The 26,391-nt window shown below is 41.7% G+C and overlaps 1 protein-coding gene across 3 annotated transcripts in view; it reads left to right on the top strand.

The window, feature by feature from the left end:
- Nucleotides 1-23,365, top strand: part of RNF150 (ring finger protein 150) — a 275,434-nt gene extending 252,069 nt beyond the window's left edge. For 2 of the 3 annotated variants that reach the window (XM_025268101.3, XM_025268100.3), the window contains exon 7: nt 15,899-23,365. In XM_025268101.3, the coding sequence (XP_025123886.1) occupies nt 15,899-16,017 (119 nt within the window). In that variant the 3' untranslated portion in view covers nt 16,018-23,365. Of the gene's footprint in view, nt 1-13,677; nt 13,803-15,898 lie in introns of those variants that run through there. The other variant, XM_025268102.2, reaches the window with a different exon arrangement.
- The last annotated feature ends 3,026 nt before the right edge of the window (nt 23,366-26,391 follow it).

Genomic DNA, 26,391 nt, shown 5'->3' with positions numbered 1-26,391 from the left:
CCTAACAGTCCTGTTACCCACCCGTTCTTTGTTGTCCCCTGCCATATGAATGTCTGGTCAGCTTAATGTTCCCCTTATGCCCTCTGCCCTTTTACTTGTCCTTGTTGAACAGCTTTCCTCATTTGTATCACCTTTATTCTCACCCTAAACTCATGCCAAGGGATTCCCACTGCATGGCCAAATATTGCTTAAAAGTCTGGGTTTTGTTCTAGATACAAAGAGCTAGAAATTGCATCCTGTGAGCCAGAGGAATGGGTTTGATTGTGATCAGATTTTATGCATGACTGGCCCACTGCTCTTGCGATTAGAAGCTGAAGATAGAATCCATTAGGATTTCCAGGAAGGTGTGTAAACACATCCAACTAGGTGAATCTCAGTCATTTATTGCTGCAATACTAACTCAGGCTCTGGGCCAAAACATCGGGCCCCTTTTTCTAACTGTGTCTATCAGCTCTTGAGGGCTTAGTATTGTCACCAGTTTGAGCCCACCCCTCCTGCCCCCAAACACCAGGTTGTAAACTGTTCTCAAACCAGCCAAAGGTGAATTATGTTGTATTTATCGGAGGAGGAGGCAGTCTGAGTTCTTCTAAACAAATGACTTGCAGTCTTGACATTTTCTAAACAGGCTTCTCCATGTGTTTTATAGAGAAGTATGTGGTCAGAAAGGTCAGAAACAACAACTATATTAAAAACCTTAAATCAAGGGGACTTCCCTGGTGGTCCAGAGACTAAGACTCCATACTCCCAATGCAAGGGGCCTGAGTTCAATCCATGGTCAGGGAACTAGATGCTGCATACCACAACTAAGACCCAGTGTAGCCAAATTAATAATTATTTTAAAAAAAAAAACCTTAAATCAATTGTGATAGTAAAACAGGTTGATGTAAAATGATGCCTGTTAGGGAGACTCCACTGTGCTCATGGCAGTGTTGCATCTCTAGTTTAATGCTGAGCTGTTTGGGAAAAAGCCCATCAGGCTCCTCTGTCCATGGAATTCTTCAGGCAAGAACCCTGGAGTGGGTAGCTATTGTCTTCTCCAGGGGATCTTCCTGACCCCGGGATCAAACCCAGGTCTCCTGCATTGCAGACAGATTTTTTACCATCTAAGCCATCAGGGAAACTTGGCTATTTATCTGCCTATACTTTGCTTAAGCTTTTTTTGAGGACTTGATCTCAACAGTTTCACTATTTAAATTGCTTCATTCTTTAAAAAAAAAAAAAATACGTGTCAGAAACTGTGCTCCTGAGTCTGTCCTCCCCTCCCCAGCCCCTTCTAGAGAGATGTGAAGGATCCCCTACTTTGCTGTGTTCTGCAGCTTGACCTTTAAACTAGATCTTGTATTTCCATCAGAGCCTGTTCTCTAGTTTCTTCTGGCTCTTATGTTGGACTATCTTGTAACAGAGCAACACTTGTACCAGCAAGAGGGATAAGGCTGTCACATGGCAAATGAGCTCTTTATGAAATGTTGATGCATTAACCTACATCTGATCACACTGAAGAAATAGAGCATTACAGAAACACTGGGGTAGTGGCCAGAGAAAGAAAGGGCACCCTTTGTCCATCAGGACTTTGATAGACAAAGAAGGAAGCCAAGAGGCTTAATGGGACAGGAATAAAGCAGGTTCTCAGTACATGTACTAAATACAATAATAGCTGCCTCTTATCTGGCACAGCATGTGCCAGACACTGTGAAGTGAAGCCCTATGTCGGTGTGTTTACACACACACACACACACACACACACACAGAGACCAGATCTTGTTATAGACTACAAAAATATTATTGTCACTATTTCACTGATAAGGAAACTGAGGTTGTTTATTTTCACCAATTTAAGCAAGTACTTTTATGCACAAACATGATATAATCCAGGTATGTTAATGTCATGACACTTCAGCCTGGCATTCAAATCACTCTTCAGTTTTAGCACAGCCTATCTTTCCAACCCCTTTGCTGTATTCAGTGAGACCAGTCAGGAAAGTGGAAAATGCTCTAGGTATTTCAAAATAGGGGAATGCAATACAAGAAATTGATTTCAAAAGTGTCAGGAGAAACTGAACGCCAGCCTTTATCTTCCACCATACACAAAATTAACTTGAAATGTGTTATAGATCTCTGCATGTGATACACCAATTTAGTAGAAAAAAGGATAGAAATAACAAGGTCATCTCAATTGATTCATAAAAAGCATTTGACAAAACACACAGAAACCAGTTGCTTTTCCATACACTAAGGATGAAAAACCTGAAAAGAAAATTAAGGAAACAATATCATACAGTAGCATCAAAAAGAATAAAGTATTTAGGAGTAAACTTAACTAAGGAGATGAAAGACTTGTACACTAAAAACTGGAAAACATTGCTGAAAAAATATAAAAGATGCAAATAAATAGAAAGCCATCCCCTATTTGTGGATTGGGAGACTTAATATTGTTGAACTGTTCATACTAGGCAGAGCAATCTACGGATTCAATGCAACCTCTATCAAAATCCCAATGTCAAGTTTTGCAGAAGTTAAAAAAAAATCCTTAAATTTATATGGAATCTCAAAAGACCCTGAACAGCCAAAATGATTCTCTGAGAACAAAGCTAGAGGCCTCACACTTCCTGATTTCAAAGTATCTTACAAAGCTACCATAATCAAAACAGTGTAGAACTGGCATAAAAACATATGGGCCAAGGAAAGCAAAGAAAGAACCCAAAAATAAACCCTCACATATATGGTCAAATTCTCTGTGACGAGGATGCCAAGACTACACAGTGGGGAAGGATAATCTTCTCAACAAACGGTGCTGGGAAAACTGGAAATGCATGAGCGAAAGAAAGAAGTTGGACCCTTATCTTGCAAGAATCATGCAGGATGGTGGTGTCCTGGACATCTGTTGTACAACAATGTGCATGTGGTCGACAGTATTGTACTGTATACTTGGAAGTTGTTTTGAGAGTAAATTTAATGCATTGTGATTTTTTGCCACACACACACACAAAAACTTGGCAGTTTCTCATGTAGTTACATAGACCCACCAGATGGACCCAGCAATGTGCTTCTGGGTATTTACTCAAGAGAAATGAAAATGCATGCCCTCAAAAAGACTTGCATATAAATGTTCAGAGAAGCTTTGTTTACAATAGCCAAACAACTGGAAATAATTCAAAGATTCATCAGTTTATGAATGGATAAGCAAAATGTGATCTATCCATACAATGAATCGCTATTCAGCAATAAAAAGGTGTGAACTATTGATATATGTGACATTATTAGTGGATTTCACAATGAGTATAATGAGTGAAAGAAACCAGACACAAGAGTGCATACTATAACATTGCAGGTATGTAAAATTACAGAAAATATATATTTATCTTGAGCCATGGTTACCCACTAGGGGTGGTTTTGTCTCTCAGAGAGCATTTGGCAATGACTGGAGAGTTTTTGATTGTCATAACTGGGGAGGGGGTGGTGCTAATGGCATCAGTGGGTAGAGACCAAGAATGCTATAAAATATCCTGCAATTCCCAGCACATTCCCATGACAACAAAGAATTCTCCAGCCCCAAGTATCAGTTGTGCCAGTGTTGACAAACCCTGAAAAAGAATTATAAAAAAGAAAGCATATCAGTACATATACACAATGGAGTATTACTCAGCCATTAAAAAGAATACATTTGAATCAGTTCTGATGAGGTGGATGAAACTGGAGCCTATTATACAGAGTGAAGTAAGCCAGAAAGAAAAACACCAATACAGTATACTAACACATATATATGGAATTTAGAAAGATGGTAATGATAACCCTGTATGTGAGACAGCAAAAGAGACACAGATGTATAGAACAGTCTTTTGGACTCTGCGGGAGAGGGAGAGGGTGGGATGATTTGGGAGAAATGCATTGAAACATGTATAATATCATATAAGAAACTAATCGCCAGTCCAGGTTCAATGCAGGATACAGGATGCTCGGGGCTGGTGCACTGGGATGACCCAGAGGGATGGTACTGGGAAGGAGGTGGAAGAGGGGTTCAGGATGGTGAGCACGTGTACACCCATGGCGGATTCATGTTAATGTATGGCAAAACCAATACAATACTGTAAAGTAATTAGCCTCCAATTAAAATAAATAAATTTAAATTTTAAAAAAAGCAGATCAGATATAAGCTGAGACCAGGGACAGAGGGAGGAAATGACCATAAAGAGAGGAGACAAAACTCTGGGGGAAATAGAAATCGAGTACTTACATCCATCACATCCATCAAAACTCATCAAAATCATGCTTCATTAGAGTAGATTTATCAAAAACAAAACCAGTTTGGAAGACTGGAGGAGCAAGATATCCCAAGATCCTGAACACACACTATTCTGATGTTGCCAGAACTGTCTGGCTTCTGCTGGGGAGACCACCAGCTCTGAGTAGGCGGTCAGGATCCTTCTCTCTCTGATTCTGTTGAAGGCACGGCCAACACTTCTGGAGCCCACAGGGACCAGCCTGAACTAGAAGCACAGGGGCTTCCTCCCACCTTCCAATCTCCTTGGCAGGACCTAAGAGAAAGCCAACTGCCAAAGGGAACTGGGAAATGTAGTTCCGTCTTCTGGCTCCCTATGGAACGGGAAAGCACAGAGGGCAAGAAGAGGGCAGAGTGTCTATGGGCTTGATCTGGTGCTTTGCTATGGTTCTCCATATCCTAAGCTACAGCCGAATCAAACCATCCGCATGCCTTGACATTTGCTCTGATGATGATTAGTCAGGTAGGTTCTCCTAAAAGAAAAGCCATCTTCCTGTAGACAATACTTGGCTACCTTAGAGAACCAACCATTCCAGGCTTACAGTGTAAATTCATCCATTTAGCCATGTGCCTCCTAAAATTGTTCAGATATAACAGATACTTATATCTCTTAAAAGAAATGCCATCTTCCTCATCTCCATACTTCCCAGCACTAGTCAGCTCTCACCACTGGTTTACATGTAACCTACTTCATGAGGGTTAGTTACCCAGCTGGAGATGAAGTTTTCCTTACCTTTCTGTTTCTCTAGAATTTATTTATACCTCTCTTTTAACATATATCATCTTATATTTGATGTGCATACATGCGTGCTAAGTTGCTTCAGCTGTGTCCAACTCTTTGTGACCCTACGGACTGTAGCCTGCCAGGCTCCTATGTCCATGGAATTCTCTAGGCAAGAATACTGGAGTGGGTTGCCATTTCCTTCTCCAGTATTAGATGTATATAGACACAAATAAGTTGATTTCTTTTACTAGATTGCTTTCAAGTTAAAAGCAGAGCCTGTGTTTAGTTCATCTTTATTTCCTCCAAAGGTCATCAACAGTGCTGTGTACCTAAGAAGTGTTCAATAAATTCCTATTGGATGAATAAGTGATAGATTGATGAATGAATACATGAAGCCTGTAGATAATTTTCTACTTGCAATATAAATTAATGTAATTTATGATTTTATTATAAAATATAGTTTTATAATGGAAGAAGTGAATATCTGCATGATATCTACCTGTCTCTCTAAACCTATCTGCTAGCCTTCCCTCTTTTACTCTTTTTTCATTCCAATCATAGTCACAATTACCAAGAGCATTCCGTATACCAGATATTATGCTTAATGCTGAAGGTTTCCTGTAGGTAGTACTAATTAGGAATTGTAAAATAGCTATTAACAGCATAAATGTTCACTAGATTTTGCTTTCTTTCCTGTAAAAACTAATGTACAACTAGTGCAAAAGTCACGTTCTGCCTTCTCTTGGCACTCAGTAAGGAATTACTCAATGAATGAATTTTTAATGAAATCAAAAGGAATTTGAGCAATTGGAGAAAACCTTCCTCTGCTAGGTGAAGGGTCACAGGGAAAGAAAACCAATGACAAAGAGATAAAAGCAAAGAATTAAATCCTAACTTGTGATCTAATTTGATATCCAAACTTCAGGGAGTTCTCCTATACTAAGTCAGAATAAAAAACAATGCTGTAAATGTCCCCAGGTGAGAAAGAATTTTCCTGATTTGAGCTCACCATGTTTACATTTATGATTATAGAGCAAACATTTAAAAAGGCAAAAGTTCCCCTGTTCTATCTGAACAATTTTTAGGAGTCACTTGGCTAAAATGGGTGAATTTATATTGTAAGCCTGGAATGTTTGGTTCTCCAAGGTGGCCAAGTATAATCTTTGGGAATAACCTAGGGCTTCCCAGGTGGCTCGTTGGGAAAGAATCCACCTGCCAATGCAGGAGATGAGTTTGATCCCTGGGTCTGGAAGATCCCTTAGAGAAGGGAATGGCAACCCACTCCAGTATTGTTGCCTGGGAGATCCCATGGACAGAGGAGCCTGGTGGGCTACAGTCCATGGGGTCGTGAAGAGTCAGATATGACTGAGCGACTAAACCACAGCAGCCAGATAGAAATCTAGCAGCCATGCCACTGCCATTGCACAAAAGCATAGCCGTCGACACCACTGGCCCTTGGGTTGGGATTCCATTTCTGCCTCTTTCTGTTCTTGACCTTAGACAAGTTGACTTCACCTGTAAAATGTGAAGCAGTCATTGGGGTAATCATTCGTCTGCTCCAGAGCATCTTTGTCAGGATGACATACGTAACATGTAATTGCTTAGAGCAATGCCTGGAATTATTGTTAATATTGTTGCACAGCCTCTGAAGAAAGTGACCCAAAGATTCACCATGCCCACAGCAGAATCTATTCATAACACAGAAAATTTAAATCAAATCAGAAGTTTATCTTCTCAAAAATTCTTATTGAGCAAAAGAGAAAAAAGCAAGGAATACACGTGAAAGAGACACATTTCCTTACTGAAAATACTCTGCATTTGGAATTGAAGCAACTTTCCCACTAAGATTACAACAGGGAATATATATATAAGCAGTGTTTGTTGTTTAGTTGTTAAGTCGTGTCCAGCTCTTTTGTGACCCCGTTAACTGTAGCCTGCCAGGCTCCTCTGTCCATGGGATTTCCCAGGCAAGAATACTTGAGTGGCTTGCCATTTCCTTCTCCAGGGCATCTTCTTGACCTAGGGATCAAACCCATGTCTCCTGCACTGGCAGGCAGGTTCTTGACCACAGAGCCACCTGGGAAGGCCTCAGCATCCAAATTAATGTCCAGAAGGATGCTAATTTCTTTGAAAACTTATTTTTCAAGTACATGGTGGGGGGAAATAAGCTTTTATGTGGTGCAGAACACGTGAACATCAAACTTACTGGAGAATCAAAATACCTGGGGGTTGATATTCGTCAACCCCTTACTTTCTCTCAACACAGAGACCACGTTATGCGGGCAACGTTTGTTAATTCCCAACAGAGGAGGATTTATTCCAGCCACTGCTGCTCTGTGCCTCCTTTCATAGCTCAGGCAGTGGAGTAAATATCAAACGCATTCTAGGATGGCTCCTTTTCTGCTCGAGCTTTGAATAACCATCATTTAGAAACAATCGAGTAGGAAAGCAGAGATTTCAGATGAAAAGTGTCCCGTCAAGTTAATGAAACACACAGTTAGTGAAATGTAAACCAAAAAATGCATTTAAAAAAAAATAAAAAGCCAAGCCATTCTTGGTTATAGACAACAGTGTTTTCTTCAACTTACCCTGGTAACTTCCCTGGTGGTCCAGAGATTAACACTCTGCACTTCCACTGCAGCGAGTACAAATTCAATCCCTGGTCAGGAAACTAAGATCACACATGATGCGTGACACAGCCTAAAAAAAAGAACAACTTATGCTAGGCACAAAACCTCTTAGGTGCATGCTTCTGAGACTTTTATCATTTCTGTGAGACTCTAGTAAAAGCAACCCTCTCCCCAGAAAAATGCATACATGCACATAACCATATAGGCGTGTATGTAACTGTGGATACGTGGACTCCCCTGAAAGTCAACATCTTCTGGCCATTGCTACTGGTGCTTAGGCCTTCACTGGTGGCTCAGTGGTGAAGAATCCGCCTGCCAATGCAGGAGACATGGGTTCAATTCTTGAGTCAAGAAGATCCCCTAGAGAAGGAAATGGCTACCCAACCCAGTCTTCTTGCCTGGGACATCCTCAGACTAAGACTCTGAACTCGGAAGTATAGATGCAGTCACGTTCATGAACTCTGGTGTCAGAGAGGCCTCGGTGTGAATTCTGAACCTGACTCTTACTGTTGTGTAAACCCAGGAAGTTTTTTACTTTTCTGAGCCTTAGTTTTAACACTTGAAAATAGAAATAATAATTTTTCCTTTGTCACAGGTTAATTGTGAATATTCAGTTGGACAATCTAAAGTACTTAGATAGATAGTCCCTGGCATATATTAATGCTAAGTAGTCAATAAGCACTCTATGGTTGTTAGTTAATAAAACATAAAACTTGACACCCTATGCATCACCCTATGACACCCTATGTCCAGAGAGGAAATTCAGTTTCACTGCTTCAAACATGTACCAAGTGCCTCCTATTTATGGAGAGTTGGGAATGTTGACAATGGATGGGCCAGGGCCTGTTCAGTGAGACAGACCCCATCCTGCCCAAGACAGGACAGGCTACATCTCAGGTTGGGAGGAATGTTATGTCATCCAGGCCCACTGTTATAGAGATAGTTATAGCAAACCCACAGCAAAACTACAGCTGCCATGTCCGTTTCCCAAAAGGAAACCTGTGAGAGTTGGACTATAAAGAAAGCTGAGCACCGAAGAATTGATGCTTTTGAACTGTGGTGTTGGACAAGACTCTTGAGAGTCCCTTGGACTGCAAGGAGATCCAACCAGTCCATTCTAAAGGAAATGAGTCCTGGGTGTTCATTGGAAGGACTGATGGTGAAGCTGAAACTCCCAATATTTGGCCACCTGATGTGAAGACCTGACTCATTTGAAAAGACCCTGCTGTTGGGAAAGTTTGAAGGCAGGAGGAGAAGGGGACGACAGAGGATGAAATGGTTAGATGGCATCACTGACTCAATGGACATGAGTTTGGGTAAACTCCGGGAGTTGGTGATGGATAGGGAGGCCTGGCATGCTGCGGTTCATGGGGTCACAAAGAGTCGGACACGACTGAACGACTGAACTGAACTGAACTCTTTAGGTAACATTCTTTGTATTAAAGACGAAAGAAAGAGACCAAAGTCCATATGAATAATTTATGGACTAAATGGAATTAATAAAAACAAATCCCACCACTAAGAATGTTTTGGTTAACCACAGTTAGCCTACTGATGGATTTTACTTAGAATTAAATGTGCTAATATATGAAAGTAGTAGCTATGAGTCAACAAAATAGGTCAGAGAGCTCCGTTTACAGCAGTGTTTTCTGCTTACCGTCTAAGCAGATGCTTTTTAACATTATGATAAAGAGATTCAAGATGGAGTGTTAGATACTTGGGATCAATCTTTAAATCCACCAAAATACTTGCTCTGTGCTGAAGTGACTATAACATAAAAGAAGCAGACTCAGAGAGCACACTAGGGGTTACCAGTGGGGATGGGGTAAGAGGTAATTTAGGGGTGGGAAATTAAAAGACACAAACTATTGGGTATAAGACTGGCTCAAGGATGAATTGTACAACATAGGGAATATAGCTAATATTTTGTAATAACTATAATGGAAATTATACAACCTTTAAAGTTGTATAAAAACTTAAAAGTAGTAAAAAAATAAAATATTACTTTAATATAACATCTGGCCTCTGTTCTTATTATAACAAACCATCCCCGTGTTTCATCTGTTTTGCTGCAGTGGTTTTTGCTGGATTACCTCCACCCTTGACCTACCAATCTATTCTTCACTTAACTGCAAGAGTGATCTTGTAAAATATTAAGCAGGTCATATTACTCCCTGTTTAAATTCTCTCAATGTCCTTAAAATGAATGAAACAAAGAGAAGAAAGGAAGAGTGTCTAGTAGTATGGGGCAACTGTGTCAAATGGACTAAATATTTTTTCATCTGTGAAATAGAAATAATAATACCCACACATCAAAGGGTTGTGAGAAATCAATAAAGACCAATGCTATTTTTGTATTCATTTTATATTAACTTTCACAAGAGAGAAGGTAAAATTCAGTGAACATTTTTATTGTTAACAGTTATTTTATACTCCTCAATTAGTTCCACCTACAGAGAACTTTCTAAATGTTTTAGTGTCAACATTTTTATTTGTACTATTATGGTCTCAAATTAAAACATCTGCTTTGATTAAAGAGAGCCTTCCCTGGAGGCTCAGATAGTAAGGAATCTGCCTGGATTTCAGGAGACCCAGGTTTGATCCCTGGGGGAAAAGATCCCCTGGAGAAGGAAATGGCAACCCACTTCAGTATTCTTGCCTGGGAAATCCCATGGGAGAGGAGCCTGGCAGGATACAGTCCATGGGGTCACAGAGTCAGACATGACTGAGTGACTAATATTTTCTTTCTTCTTTCGATTCAAGAAAAAAATTGTTTTCAAAAATTATGGAACAAACCAAGTTCAATTAAAAACATAGCACAGACTAAAAAATAATTTCAGATGTCTTCAGGTCATTTTTTACAGTTTTGGAATGAAAAATGATTAGATACTGTGGTTGATGAAATGTCCCATCATGAAAATTGAACCGTCTTTTGGCAAATCTCTGTTTGTATTGATTTGAATTTATCTTTGCCTAGAGCCGTGCAGGACAGTCAGTTTCCAAAATAGCATCATGAATTCAACAGCCAATAGTTACAGCAGTCCACATGGCCCTTTTTTCTTTCAATTCACACATTCCAACTTAGAAAGCACCATAGTGAGAATGAAGCCATGAAATTCGCAGAGGCCAGTGGCTGAGAAGACAGGAGTGAAGGTGGGAAGCTACAGGAACAGTGAGCTCTCTGTGTACCAGTCAGCTCTTATCTGTGCTTTGTTTTTGTCCCTGCTCTATTGAAAGCCATAGAATCACTCAGTGATGAGCTCTTTGGTTGACTTGTAGTTTACTTGTGAGCTACAATATTTGGCTTCTTATGAGCTGAGTTGATTCATGGACTATTGCCCAAAAGAACGAGGAGGAGGAGGAGATGGATGCAAAAGGGGAAGCGGTGGGAGGGGCGAGGATATATCTCTACAACGTAGACCTCATTTTAATTTTTTTTAATTTTTATACAATCTTTAATGGTTACACTCCATTCACAGTTATTACAAAATATTGGCTCTATTCCCTGTATTGTACCACATCCTTGTAGCCTGTCTTAGGGTAGTTTGTGCCTCCCAGTCCCCCGGCCCTATCTTGCCCCTCATCCCACTGGTAACCATAGTTTGTTCTCTGTATCTGTGAGTTTGCTTCTTTTCTCTTGTATTTACTAGTTTGTTGTGTTTTCTAGATTCCACATATAAGTGTTATTATACAGTATTTGCCTTTTTCCATCTGACTTATTTCACTTAGCATAACACGCTCCCAGTCTATCTATGTTGCTGCATATGGCAATAACGTGTTCTTTTTTATGACCGAGCAGAAGTCCATTGTCTGTGCATACCACATCTTCTTTATCCGTCCATCTATCTTGGACACTTACATTGCTTCCATATCCTTAGCCCTCATTTTTTATCTCCCGGAATAAGAATATTCCCGTTTTCTTTGTGCCTCAGAGCAGTGAACTCTCCCATTTAGTGCGTACTTGTACTAAACATACAATTGCAGGCTTTCTTCTTTGTTAAGAGAAAAGTTTTTAGTGGAAAACAACATACTGAAGAGTTATGGCAAAAAAGAAAAACTTACAACTCTTTATCACTGGTAATTTTATTAAATAATTATTTATTGAGCACCCACCGTGTCTGAGGCACTGTGCTAGACTTGCATCAACATATACATAAGTAAACTGTAACAACTGGAAAGACATCTAATATACCTAGTACAAACTCTCATTTTATAGATTTTAAAGCTTGAGCCCCAGAGGAGAAAGTGACTTATACAGAATAACATGTATAATTACTTATAGCTGAGACTACAGTCTCCTAAAGTAAGATAGGATCCTAACTCTCATAAATATAATTTTAAGTGTTAGTTGTTCGGTCAAGTCCAACTCTTTGTGACCCTTGGACTGTAACCTGCCAGGCTCCTCTGTCCATGGAATTCTCCAGGCAAGAATGCTGGAGTGGGTAACCATTCCCTTTCCCAAGGGATCTTCCTAACCCTGGGATTGAACGCAGGTCTCCCGCATTGCAGACAGATTCTTTACTGTCTGAACCACTAGGGAAACCCATATAATTTTCTCATTGTAAAAGTGATGTTTGTGGAGAACACTGAGTAAAAAGTATGCATTGAACACGTGAAATTACTTCTAGGCACTCCTAAAACCCCACAAAAGCCATAGCAAAGGGATTTTCCAACATGGACAGGGAAAATGTAAGAAGAAACCCTGGCAAAATTTGGGCAACTGGGAAGAAATGAATAAAGCATCAGTGACTTAGTGGACCTAAAAGTCAGAGCAATCCTCTGTCTCTGGCTGTGCAGATTGCGTCTGCCCAAATCCATTGCCCGCTGCTCACTATGATTGCAGAGTGAAAGCTTCCACCAGCTGGTGCCGAGCGCATAACCATGCGGAGAAAACAAGTGCTAAGCAGACGTGAGGAAGAGGAGGACCACCCCAGTTTGCATCAAAGAATTCCCCAAAGGTCAGGGATGCAAGGTACCAGATAGCTCTGGAGAAGAGGATAAATGAGAAGGAAGTACACACATGCAAAATAAAGATGGACCATAGGTACAGGTATAGGTATAGATGGGCTTCCCTGGTAGGTCAGCTGGTAAAGAATCCACCTGCAATGCAGGAAACACAGGTTAGATCCCTGGGTTGGGAAAATCCCCTGGAGGAGGGCATGGCAATCCACTCCAGTATTCTTGCCTGGAGAATCCCATGGACAGAGGAACCTGGCGGGCTGCAGTCCAGAGGGTCACAAAGAGTTGGACACAACAGAGCGACTAAGCACAGCACAGCATAGGTATAGATATAGATGTAGATACAGATATATCAATAGATGTAGATATAGATATTTAGCCAGCCTAGAATGTATATGTGAGGCAAGAATCCAATTTCATCTTTTTTCTGCATGAATAATTTTATTGAATATTTGTGTGAGTGTGTTTTTTTATGTTTACTTATTTATATGGCTGAGTCAGGTCTTAGTTGTGGCACGTGGGATCTTTCATTGAAGCTCACGGACTCTCTAGTTGCAGCGCTCAGGCTGAGTTGCTCCCTGGCATGTGGGATCCTAGTTCCGCAACAAAGGATCAAGCCTGTGTCCCCTGCATTGCAAGGCAGATTGTTAACCAGTGGACCACCAGAGAAGTCCCCTGAAAATTTGTTGAATGCCACCATTGACAAAGCTAAATACTTCTACCCAAGATCTGTCTCCAAAGCTTTATTCTACCCATTGATGTGTCTATAGTTATGTGAACCTCATGCACTTTTGGGTCTAGGAAACATTTTAGATCTCAGTCTTTAGGTTGGCTACACCCCTGTGAGATACTTTATTTCTCTAAAACTGATTCTTAAGACCATAACTCTGTGTCAGTTCTCTGTTTGTCTCCTTGTAAACATTTGAAAATTCACTACCCTTCATGAAACTCATATTTATTTTTTCTTAACTGTACCTCAACATGAAGAAATTATATCAGTGATTATGAGAGCAAAAGTATTATAACCATCTGCATTCTTTAGTACTTAGATATTTTGTTGGTCTTTTAATTGCATGTTTCTTCTGTAGGGTAATGGAACATACAAGATCTTCTGGTTTTAAAGCTGCCTTATAGGCTGCGATTCATGGGGTCGCAAAGAGTCGGACACGACTGAGCAACTGAACTGAACTGAACTGATAGGCTTCCCTGGTGGTTCAGATGGTGAAGAATCTGCCTGCAATGCAGGAGACCAAGGTTTGATCCCTGGATCAGGAAGATCCCCTGGAGAGGGAATGGCAACCCACTCCAGTATTCTTGCCTGGGAGAATCCCACGGACAGAGGAGCCTGGTGGGCTATAGTCCATTGGGTCACAAAGAGTCAGACGCAAGTGAGCAACTAACACTTTCTATTATAGGCAGCTGAGCTCCCCAGCCTCCCCTGTTCATACTCCCTAGCTTGCCTTTGCATCCCAGTCATGTTTAAATACAGTCTGATGTCTGCACAAAGCTGTCTATCAACTCCAACCGTCTGTATGTGCTATTGCCAGTGCTTAAAAGATTCATCCTTCTCATTCGTCTGGCTGAAATACAAGTTACCCTATAGGACTCAGTTTAGACATGGCAGCCAGTGGAAAGCTTTCTTAGACTCAGCAAATGGTTATGTAGCGCCCTTACCTCCTATAACACCAGGTACATCTTACAACAAAGAGCTTATCGTGTTGGGGTGTAATTGACAAGTCAATGGTCTGCCTGCCTACTGGACAGTAAGCTCCTTGAGGACTGAAATTGCCTCATTTTCACCCCTATATCCCTACAGCTAGCACAATTCTTAACATATAATAGGGACTCAATTATATGTTGAGTGAATGAATGATATATGTTCACTGAAGCATGTTTAGGAGTAAAGCTAAATTTTTTAAAGAAAAGAAAATAATTATAAATCCCCAAATTTGAGACAACTCTTATTAATATTGTTGGCTTTCTTACTTCCAGTTGACTTTCTCTGTTGACTTCACTGCACATAAAGCTTTGAATACTTCTGTTTTCATTTACTGGGAGCATTTTCTTCTGTAAATACAGACTCTTTGGAAATATCACTTTAATAATTATAACAAGAAGATTGTCTTTTAGAAGTAACATAGTTTACTGAGATATTTTTTATTGTTAGGCTTTGTTACTTGCAATGTTTTGCTGCTATAAATAATGCTTAAATGGATATTTTTGCATCTCTGATTATTTCTCTGTAATATACTATGGAAATGAAATTACAGGGTGAAAATTTCACAGTTCTGAATGCAGTTGATCAAAATATCTACCACAATGTGTGTAATACAGTCTTTTTTAAAGAGTGAAGATTTCAAAACAAAAAGGAGTAGCTCCTTTTTACCTGATATTTATTGGTCAATTGTATTGCATTCTTTTGTGAATTGTGTAACAGTAACCTTTACCCATTTTTTCTGTTGGACTCTTAGTTTTTCTTATTTAAAAGTTCTCTGTACGTTAAGAATACAACCCTCAGTGAATTTTTTACAAATATTCCCAGCATGACATAATACTTTTTTTTTCTGACCACCATGCAGCATGCAGGATCTTAGTTCCCTGACTAGGGATCAAACCAGTGCCCCCTGTAATGGAAGTGCAAAGTCTTAACCACTAGACCACCAGGGAAGTTCCCCAGGGTGACATATACCTTTGATCTTATTGTTCATGTTTTTAATATTCTGAAAAATTTTATACACATTTATCAGTCATTTCATCTGTGAATTGTTCAACTGCTTTTCCATATAGAATTTGTTTCCCTACTTAGAGATATTCAGTGTATTTTTCCCTCCTTAGATATATACTTATAAGATACATCTTTTCATAGTGTGAGAAGGGCTTCCCAGTTGGCACTGGCAGTAAAGAACCCACCTGCCCCTGCAGGAGACATAAGAGATGCAGGTTTGATCCCTAGGTCAGAAAGATCCCCTGGAGGAGCGCATGGCAACCCACACCAGTATTCTTGCCTGGAGAATCCCATGGACAGAGGAGCCTCGTGGGCTACAGTCTGTGGGATCACAAATTGATATGACTTACCACACATGCCCTTAGCATAAGATAGCTAGACTTTTTTCTTATGTATTTATTTTTTACAAACTAGGCGATTTTCCTGATACCTTCTCTTGAGCTTCAGTGAAATGGCAGGCAGCTATGCTAGCCACTGTACCACCATGACTTTGGCACCAATGAAATGTTATTTATTAAAGGCAACCATATTAAGCCTCTGAAGACGTAGCTCAGTGTTCACCATGAACTTTGTTTCCCCCTCAGGTGAGCAGGAGCCAGCTATAAGCAGTGATTCTGATATCTCACTGATCATGGCGATGGAAGTTGGACTGTCTGATGTAGAACTTTCCACTGACCAAGACTGCGAAGAGGTGAAATCTTGAAACGGCAAATAGAGAAAAGAGGGATGGTAGGATGCGAGGGGAAGGGAGGGAGGAGTGCCCCAAGATTGGACCCGGCACTCAACATCTCCAGAACACCTTGGCAACTCCAGGGCGCTCCACTCAAGAATGGTACCGCAAAGCAATATCCAAAGTCACGTTCATCAGGATGCAATTTCTCCGTCTCTGCAGCAGGCCCTGGCCTTGGCACCTGGGAAGCTGAAAGCTGATTTTCTCTCTCATGTCCTTGTAGACACACACTTCAGAAGTTCCCGAAACAGACTGAAAGGACACTCTTAGGGCTTCTTGGTTTCATTTCAGTTTTTCCTGGGGTCTTGTTTTCCTGTTTGGGGAATGTGGTTGATTTCTTCGTCGGTTTCTTTTTAAGGACTATGTGTAGTTTACTTTATGTTCACTCCTTTGTGTTTCCTTTGATTCACTCCAGCTTTCGTGCCGAGTTCTGTTTAGAAGCATCAGTTCCTGCTCTGACCAGTTTGTATTCCATCTCTGAGATTAATGGCCTTGACCTCTCAGCATGAAGTGTGCATGGCTTTGGGAAGTGCCTCGGCACCTTGAAACAGTCTAAGGCCAGCTTTCGTTTAGAATCTAAGTTCTTTTAAGTGGGTCTTAAAACTCCCAGCTGCCAGAGAGCCCAACACCAAGCTCTGAATCTGCGGAGGCCACTGCTCATGTTTTTCACTACACACCCTGGCTTCCACTTGCCCAGCTCTGTTAAGGACTCACGTGACTTGAGGAGGAAGCTCTAGGGAGGCACGTCAATCCTTCTGGGTCTTAGCAGTCTTTGACTGAAATGCTGAAATCACAATTTCCCTCTTGGAGCATTAGCGCCATTCCAAGTGGCTGTAGGGCTTGTCCGTCACTGGGACGACAAGCCTAATTTTCAAACCAGATACCACATACCCTTCCTGAAAGTGAACCGTCTGTTGCATTGGTTTCCCAAGGCTACGACAATCTCCTGTTACCTCCACAAGTGGGTCCTGCAGGAGATGGAAGCTTTGGAAAAGATCCAAGCATCTTTGGATCCAACACAGAGCATCCAGGTCTTACTTTAATTCCAGTACACTTCTGTTCAACCTCACCAGACCTCGAGGAAGGATTTAGGTGAATCCTTAGGAAACTGCTTCCCAGGGCTCCCCCGAGTGCGTCCAGATACCAAGTGGGAGGTGGGAGGTGGAGTGTAATAGAAGACTCGATCTCAAAAGTACAGCGTGGGAATTGTTAAAATCAAGTTTCTCCTGACTGAGAGACAAAGTCAGAGGGAGAGGAAACGAGGTATCAAAATGAATTCTGAAAATCCACCTGGTGTTTTTAAACTCTTTATGTTTTTATTCTTTTTTTGTAACTATGACAGAGATGTGCTATTTTTTCAGTGGGCAATTTTGTAATACATTCGAGACTCTCCAGATGCGTGGATGACTAAGGCAGTTGTACATTGTTTCTCTGGACCGTTAGATGGATCACCTCGACATCTGTGAAAGGCCAGGCTGCTGGGCATGGGTTACCTGGGAAAGAACGCTTCTCTCGTTGAGTTATTTACGTATGTGATGAGGCCCTTCTGCCTTGCCACACTCATCCTCGTGCAAAAACAGAGTTTGGTTCTGCTGTAAAACTGTGCTGCCTGCTGGAACACGGTGTAGATGTCAAGGGAGACCCCTGAAGGCGCTTTTTTCTCTGCCTTTAACGATTTCCTATTTGATACTTTCTAAGTAGGCAGCAAAGGCAGAGAAAATGGTCACCACCTTCAGAAATGTCACATCTCTGTAGGAGTCCAACACTTCCTGTCGTGAAATCCAGGGTGTCCAAGGCAGGGAAGAATAAAGGCAGTGCTGAATCCGGAGTCAGGAGGCGGAGTTGAGCCGCGTGCTTGCTGGGCCTTGGCTTCAGCATCTGTAAAGAGAAGGTGTTTAACAAGATGATGCCCAAGGCTCCTGCCGGTCTTAGGACCACTAATGAGCATTTTGCCAGGGGGACCCATTTTTAGCGGTGAGTGATGACACACAGCAGACTTTCTACCTTGGGCAGGCAGAGTTACTTGACATGTAACATATAACAACAGCTTTTTGAGACTCAGCACGCCTATGTGGCTGAGACTGACTGTCTAAATAATGGAAGTTCTAAGGCCAAGGAGGAGTTGCTTTGTTTTGCCTTGCTTTAAAAAGCCACACTTAGTCACAGAGTCTGCAGCCTCTGGATACCTTCAAATCCTCGTTCTCAGTGTGGAATTCTTCATCTCAAGGTATTTCTTTTTCTAGGTCAGCAAAGGCCTGTACCACCTACCCCTCCTTCAGTCCACTTTGTCCAAAACAAAGTTTGGTATTAAGTCAAAGGGAATGAAGAGGATAATTATATAAATTGGATCCCATGCCCAGAGAGAAAATGCCTTTAGGATTGGTGGGTGTTCTCTCTTCCTGCCAGTGACCAGGTAGATCAGGAATTGGTTGCTTATGTGTGCCGTAGCCCAGCAGCCCCTAAAAGATGCTGCCTAGGTGATGACGCGCCCAGGTGGCAGAGCTGAGTCCGTGGACCTGACCCTAGGAAGGTTCTGCTGCAAGCTCCGTGAGTCTAGAAGGTTCTCCTTTACCAAAGACGTGTTTCTGAAGAATTTTCCCATGACTTTGTTAATTTTAAGAAAAAAGAATAATAATTAACTGGCATGGAAGGGTTAAAAAAAAAATGGAAAGAGCCATTCCCACACAGATCATCCTCCCAAAGAATAAACCCTGACCTGGGCCCCCCGTGGCTCATAGAAAGTATCAAAGGACATGGGAACCCTCTTGAAGCATCTGCAGACTTGATGTGCATTTTTCTGTAGAGTCTAGACCAGCACTCTCCAATAGAAATATAGTAGAAGTCCCACATGTAATTTCAAATTTCTTACTGGCCACATTTTTAAAAAGCGAAAGAAAACAGGTAAGAGTAATTTCCATAATATACTTCTTTGTTCCAACGTTACTGTTTCCACAGGTAATTAGTATAAAAAGTATTCATGAAATACTTGGCATTCTTTTTCATACTAAGTCTACTAAAGGCAGCTTGTGTTTGACAGTCACTCAGCTGTCCGTTTGGACTGGCTAATGCTCCAGTCTTCAGCAGCCACACGTGGTTCATTGTCACCTTGGAGAACACAGGGCTAGAGCTTCTCCAATGTTCTCCCAAGATTCTCTGACCCTTACAAATAAAAGGGGTTAAAACCTAATTACCACTAGAGAGAACTGGATCCCACCCAGGTCACCTAATGAGAGGCCCAGAGACCCACTTGCCTTATAATGGATAAATATTCAGAACATCCTTCCTGAAATTTTTGCTGGGCCTGTTTAACCTTACCACAATTGTCCATGACCATTTGCCGTTACTTCCTTGACCAGTTTTTTTGTTTGTTTGTTTTTTAAAGAAGTCACCCAAAGCATGTTGGTTTGGTGCTGAGACAAAATTATATCCTTCACATCCACCCTTGGACAGATGTGTGGCATTCAGGAGCCAAACAGAATTCCATATTCTAGTAATGCAGATTTACTTCCACCCCTGGTCCCCCTGCAGATGGTCTTTTCCTAGTCCCAGTGGCCCCTAGCCCCATCACTTTGGCTAAAATGCATGGATTTGGGAGGAAAAAGTGGCAAGGTACATACTGACTCCAAACACGAGACTCTGTGTGGCCTTCTCAATACAGGAGAAGTCTTAGGAGCTTGTGACTTTCCAGCCTCAAGTTGATGAATTATGATGCCCTGAAACTCAGAAACCAGCTCTCAACTCAGAAGTAAACATCCCCCTTCGGCCCCAAGGAGGTGGGCAAGAAAACGAGCATCCCCATTCCCTCAGAGTAATTTAGAGCCCCCTCTAGGAATTGCTGCATCCTGTGTGGCTGATCCCTTTGGGCAGAACTGAGCTTCGATCATGAATAGAGTATCGATATTTTGATTTCATCTCTAGGTTTGGATTACCCCTAAAGTGTCAACTCTGTCATCCTGGCAGGGAGTGATGGAGAGCTTGGAGAAAGTAGAAAGTTAAAAGTAGCAAAGGCATCTACCTTTTCTGACGTCACTGAGTAATAATCATGACCATGGAGGCAAAGAGGGTGTTTTTTTGTTTTGTTTTTAATTGGGGGATAATTGCTTTACAATATTGTGTTAGCCTCTGCCATACAGCAACATGAATCAGTCATAGGTCAAAGAGGTTTCTCTGTTTTGTTTTCCCTCATTCTGCTGGAAACATCCTGCATGCTCCTGGGTCTGGATTCGGTCATCCCAACCCATGGTACCCAGGCTACTTCTGCTAGTGCTCTGACATTCCTGAAGCTGACATCCTTTCAGAACCAAAAACGATGACAGACAGCCTGTCTTGGATTCTTACTACCATCACGTTCATCAAGTCGAGATGAAAATTCTTGCAGAGCATTTAGTTGTCTGTTGAAGGCATCACCTGGACTGAAAACAAAGAAACCTCATCAAAGCAAAACCCTTTCAGAAAACCACAGAGAGAGTCACACCCTCTGTGGAGGGAGGCTCCAACCCTCTGTGGTAATAGAGCCTCTGAGGCCATTTCTGGTAGCATTTTTTAATAATACTTTCATTTAGATTTCTTTCCTTTTTTGTCTGGGTGTGTCTCTCTCTGCCTCTCTGACTGCCTATCTCTTTCTTTGTCTGCACACCCCCACATGCATCCTTTTCCCATCTTTCAGGACAGAAAACCCTTAGTGGATCTGAGGAGGTGTTGTTATTGTGATTACCGTCCCTCCTGTTGTTGACGTTTTTCTTCTTTTTATTGTGTGGCAGAATCTATCTCTGCACTTCTGATGAGGAAAACCAGTTGACTATAAAAGCAAATTAACTTCCTCTGTAGTGGAGTTTGCCTCATTTTCACTTCTCATGTCACTAATTTTATCACAGACCACCTCTAGCTATTGCCTTAAAAAAAAAAAAAAAAAAAAAAGACTTCCTTTCCAGAAAAGTCTCCGAGGCAAATAATAGCAAGGTAACAATTCCAGAATGCTGTCTAATCTGTTATCTTCCACCCCCAGCATGTGCGACCTTCTCAGTCCACCACAGGCCCCCAGGGTTTGGATTTCTTGGAAAAACACATGGGCTGTACCGTATCCGATGTCCACTCCTGCTTCTTAACATCTCGGCACAAGAACTTGCTCTTTGTAAGTGATCTGAGAGGCCACTTCTTCCTCGAGACTGAAAAAGAAGCAAAAAGAAACCATTCCCCCAAAGTGAGGGACGCGTAGTTCCTTGTGAGGTGCCCTGCATCACAGAACTCCCTCTGTGTTATTTGCATGGCCAGAACTAAACAGTACTTTTGATGAGGGCAATTAAAAGGTGGTGAGGATACGGCTTCCTGATGACTCAGCGGGTAAAGAATCCTCCTGCAATGCAGGAGATGCAGGAGATGCCAGTTCGATTCCTGGGTCGGGAAGATTCCCTGGAGGAGGAAATGGCAACCCACTCCAGTATTCTTGCCTGAAAAATCCCATGGACAGAGGACCCTGCTGGGCTATAGTTTAGAGGGTCGCAAAGAGTCTGACACGACTGAGTAACTAAGCGCTCATGCACAGGGATGCTTTTACCCACAGGGAGTTAGAAAAGAAGATGGCAGGGAAAGTACATGGATGCTCTTCCTGAATCACTTTTAAATCAGAGGATTTAAAACTAAAACCCTCCAGTTTTAGAGCTGACCTCTTTGGGGGCTTGTGTTCGTCTTAAGGAGTTTAACACTTGTGAGTTAAACACTCCTGATTGCAAAGAAGGTTGGGATTATCTGAAAAATAAATTAATTCTGAAAAGCAGTTGTGCATTTCTCATCACTTACCTCTTACCTTCCTGCCCTCCCTTCCCCATCTCATGACTCCAGGCCCCTTGTAATTTATAAAGACCCACAGATGAGTAGCCACACTGTGCTCTTTGACCTTTGGGTGTCACTAAATTAATCATCCCAAAACTCAAGCAGTGCATCCAGATCCTGGATGTAGACTCTTCATTATCAAGTCCTTTAATTGCAAACCCCTCTCATTCTGCAAAGGAGCTGCTGAGGTTATTTACATCTCTCTTTACTGTCCTCTAAATGATGCCTGTCTTGAGTGCTTCATGATCAAGTGGCTTCTCCAGAAATCTCCGTGATTAAAGACCTTCTTATCCTTGTGCTACTGTTAACATTTGCATTTACCACCAAGCCATTCTGTCTCTGGCCACTGGACAAATATTTGTTGAGGATAATAATAAGTCAAAAACATGTATCTCTCCAGAGGCTCTGTAGGTCTGAAGAGAGGGAGGGAGAAAACCCATGGAGAAGGTAGCTCATTCTGAGTCACCTAAAGTCGTTGCTTGGCAGGACATCGGTGGTCTTGTCATCCTTACTGAAGTGAAAGACTTGGAGAAGCAGAGAACGTCAGATGGGGACCATGTGTACTGTATAAACCAAAGACCATCCAAACATGTGTCCACCATCCCAATGGACACATGTTTCTTCCAGTGGCTAGTGTAACTTTTTCCCAATGTGCTCATAAATAAAAGTGAAGTTGGTTCACTTGGTCGAATGAAACTGTGAAGAAATCTGAGGGGGTTTTCTCTTGCAGGCTGGATTTCTCTTATGAAATCCAGAAATCTGAAAAAAAAAAAAGCATCATGGCCTTACTACTGCACCATCTTGACAGTCGAGTGCTTAGGCTCCTTTTCCCTCAGAAGTTTCAGACAAATTGAGCGCTTTATTGAACTCAGAATATTGTTCTCTTTGAGAATGTGAAGATTTTAAATAGCCAAAGAATTTTCGTGTATAAGAGCTAGTTAATTATAGCATATCCTGCTCTTTTGAAGAAAATACCAAACTTTGCCTGTAGTAATGGATCGTGAAGCAATGGCAGGACTATTAACTTAAGGACTCTTCAGTCTGTGTTTGCGTTGGCGTCTACGGTACTTAGTGTTAAACGGGATGTTATTGCAAGGGAGCAGGGTGCCCTCTGCTGGAATCCTCACCATTATCCTTTCAGCCAGCTCATCTGACGAGAGTCACCATTTCCTCAACAACTAGTAGTGATTTGCCTTTTATTGTAGTTTCCTCAGTAGTTGAGAATTTGGTCCACTTTTGTCAAAATAGGGAGGAACGTCACAAACTCTGAAAACTGGAGGAGGGTCCCATGGAACATCTCTCTGTCAGCAGCCCCCTTCTTCCACAAAATGTTGAAAGAATATTGTTTGCTCTGTTTGCAAAGGAGATGCCTCTGGCTGGAATGTTTGTACAGAGTTCTAAGACAAGGGCCTCATTGTTTTGTAACAGTATCTCAACTTTTTTCTTGTCAAATTGCAAAGGAAGATCAATAAACAGATTTCTTTCACATGAATGTAAATGGTGTGAGATACTGACGTGTTTGTACGTGTACATAATATATTTACTTCCTGCTTTCACATTAGTAATCTGAAATGGTTGTACCATTTTATAATTAGAAAGAGATGTCGAGGTGGGGGAGGGGAGGGAGGGGTTGTTATTTTTATAGTGAGATGTCCCTTATATTTAGAAAACTTGAAGTAATTTTGTACTCGTGAAAAGTTACATTCCATTCATTTCTTGAAAAAATAATGGGTGTTATTCTTCTAAATGTTCACAAGCTGGAAGGATGATTGTTCTAGTTTCTGGGAAGAGCCTCCCAAGCAGTATATACAAGACACTGATTCTGTGGACTGCAGATCAAGACCAGCAACTGACAGCTCAGCAATGTGAAAAGGAAAGAAAAACCAACTTATTTTAACCTCTTTAGGTAGGATATTATTATTTCCGTTGGGGGGAAAAAAATCTCCTACAAAGAATGAATTTACCATTCAGAAATAGTTCAGACATGACATCTTAAGTCAATGTCTAGTCCCTTCCTACTAACAAGAAAAAACTTCAGTGGATTTATTACCCACCCCCCACCCCCTGCCAACACAGATTAAGCGCTTTCATTGTAAAACGAATGACGTCACTGTTAGAATTTTACTCAGCGGCCCCTTGAGATCTGAAGATCCCACGTATAATGGTCCCTAACTCATTCTCACGATACTCAGATTATGAGACTGTTCCTTGTCTTATTTGCCACATGACTCAAAATCACCAAAGTTACTCCCCACGGCATTTTCACCAGTAACTTCTTATTTGGACTTTGGTTTGTTCTTAATTGTTAAAAAAAAATTTAGTAGTGAATTATGTAGCTGTTCTACCCAAACATTATCTTCTATACAAGTCACAGGCATATTTAAATGATTAGTTCAGATGGTGTAGTTATTGAGTTTCATTTTGTTTTTTTCTGTATAAATCTCTTTTTCTTCTTCCCCACCTCAGGCACCTACCTTACTCCTTCTAAAGCACTTTATATCCCTCTTGAAATACACAGAAGTTTAAAAGAAACCATCTTTAACAGGAATTGTCTTCTATTAAGAGACACAACTTTTATTTTGATTTTTTCTATTCTCTATGTGCTTGGAGAGCAGAAGCTGTTGTCTCATACAGGCTAATGATAAGATATTAAGGATAATAATTGGAATCATTCAATCATACAACATGGCTCTTTTTATTATATAGAAGACTATCATGTAAATAAGTGCAATCGTGTTCTTCTGTAAAGTTCAAAAAACATGCAGTTATGAAAATTTGAAAAGGATTGTGAATTCCAGGAAATTCCATTGCAAAATTTTGTTTGGTTTTGTTTTTTAATAAAATGGAACCTGAGGCGTATGTTTGTGTCATCCTTTACCTAACTGTAACCTCATCTGGGATTCCACGGTGGAACTGTGGGTGAGAAAACATCCATATTTATCGCTGTCATGATTGTGTTCAAAGAACAAGAGATTTTAATAACTTCTTTATCTCTCTCGGGTAAGTCAAATGCCAGGTAGACCTCCTCTTAGCTCTGTGCCTCTAAGTGAAGTAATTAAAAAGATTTTGAGGGAGTTCCCTGGAGGTCCAATGGTTAAGACTCTGTGCTTCCAATGCAGAGGGTGCGGGTTCAATCCCTGGTTGGAGAACTAAGGTCCCACATGCTGAAAATTAAAAATTGAAAACAATATAGATTTCGAGCAGCTCAGCAGAAGAATGGCTGCTAAAGTCTCTTGAAATGTTGTTGGGTAGGAACCGAACACTTGATCTGAGCTACCAGTGGGCAGATCACCCTAAAGAAGGTTACACTGCGGAGCCCACCAGATGGGCTGGGGCAGCAAGTCCTCATTTATACTTACTTGTACACGTCTAACAGGTTTTAAACAGCAATTTGTTCACATTAGCAAGGTGGGAATGCCAGCCTACGGAAGTAGGAAAGGAAGATGAAAAAGGGGAGAGGTACCCTATTTGTTGTTATCACCCACCAGGCAGGCCCTGGTGTGGCTCAGAGCCTCTGGGTCCGGCCCATCCAAGATGCCAATGTGTCACCTCGAGGCAGGTAAGTCGCACGTGCCTGGTGTGGTTCAACTTATGATGGAAGCCTTCCACCTGGCCTGGCCCACCTCCAGAGGCTGTGAACACTACACTATTTGCTGGCAAAAGCCAAGCAAGCCATGTTGGATGCCCTGGCCTCCCAGAGCTGCTTCCTGCCCAAGTGACCACTGCTGTGTGAATGGCTGGAAAGCATCAGGGGCCAATCCATGCTTCATTCCTAGGTCAGAGGACATTTGAAGGAGATCGTTGGGAACTGTGCCTGTGCCACATTGGGAGCCACTCTCCATTTTGCTCATGCCTCCACAATCACAAGGTTGATCTCCCCAAGCACCTGTGATCACCAACAAAGCTGCCATCTGGGGTGGAAGCCATTACCCAAGATCTGGAAGCCATCCCTCCTGACTCCGTCGTCCATGGTCCTTCCACTAGAGCAGGGGCTCCTGGACTGGGAAATGTGTTCAGTGGGACCCATTCTCACCATGCTAGGAACTTCAGCAGCCAAGTCCCAAGGGCAACTCCTCTGGAACAAGGCTTTGTACAAAACACAGTAACTATTAACAACTTCCAAGCAGGTCTTCACTAAGTCATCGCTGTTCCTCTCTGTCAAGGGCTGTAGTTTTCAACACTGTGCTGGATGAGACCACTTGCAGAGAATGTGTAGGTCTTTGAGGTAGAATAAACCTGCTGGACCTTGTTTCCCACTTCAGAGTGTTGTCCCTGCTCCAGCTGTAACAGGAAAAGGGCCGCATGCACAGCCTGCACCGCCAGCCTGGTGCCCACTTCCCCTGGAGCAGAGATGTCACCGGGGTGACAGAGTCACCAGGGGCCCTCAGAGTCACCTGTCAAGTAGCAGACAGTGGTGACCACATGGCTTATTTACCATTCATTCAGGAAGTAGAGGCGCTGCCCTTTTAGACACTGCACTTCGTGGGCTTTTAAGAAGCCATGCAGTATACTCATTGT

This window comes from Bubalus bubalis, chromosome 17, assembly GCF_019923935.1.
Source record: "Bubalus bubalis isolate 160015118507 breed Murrah chromosome 17, NDDB_SH_1, whole genome shotgun sequence".
Classification (NCBI taxonomy): Eukaryota; Metazoa; Chordata; class Mammalia; order Artiodactyla; family Bovidae; genus Bubalus; species Bubalus bubalis.
This window is presented reverse-complemented; position numbering and strand designations above follow the sequence as displayed.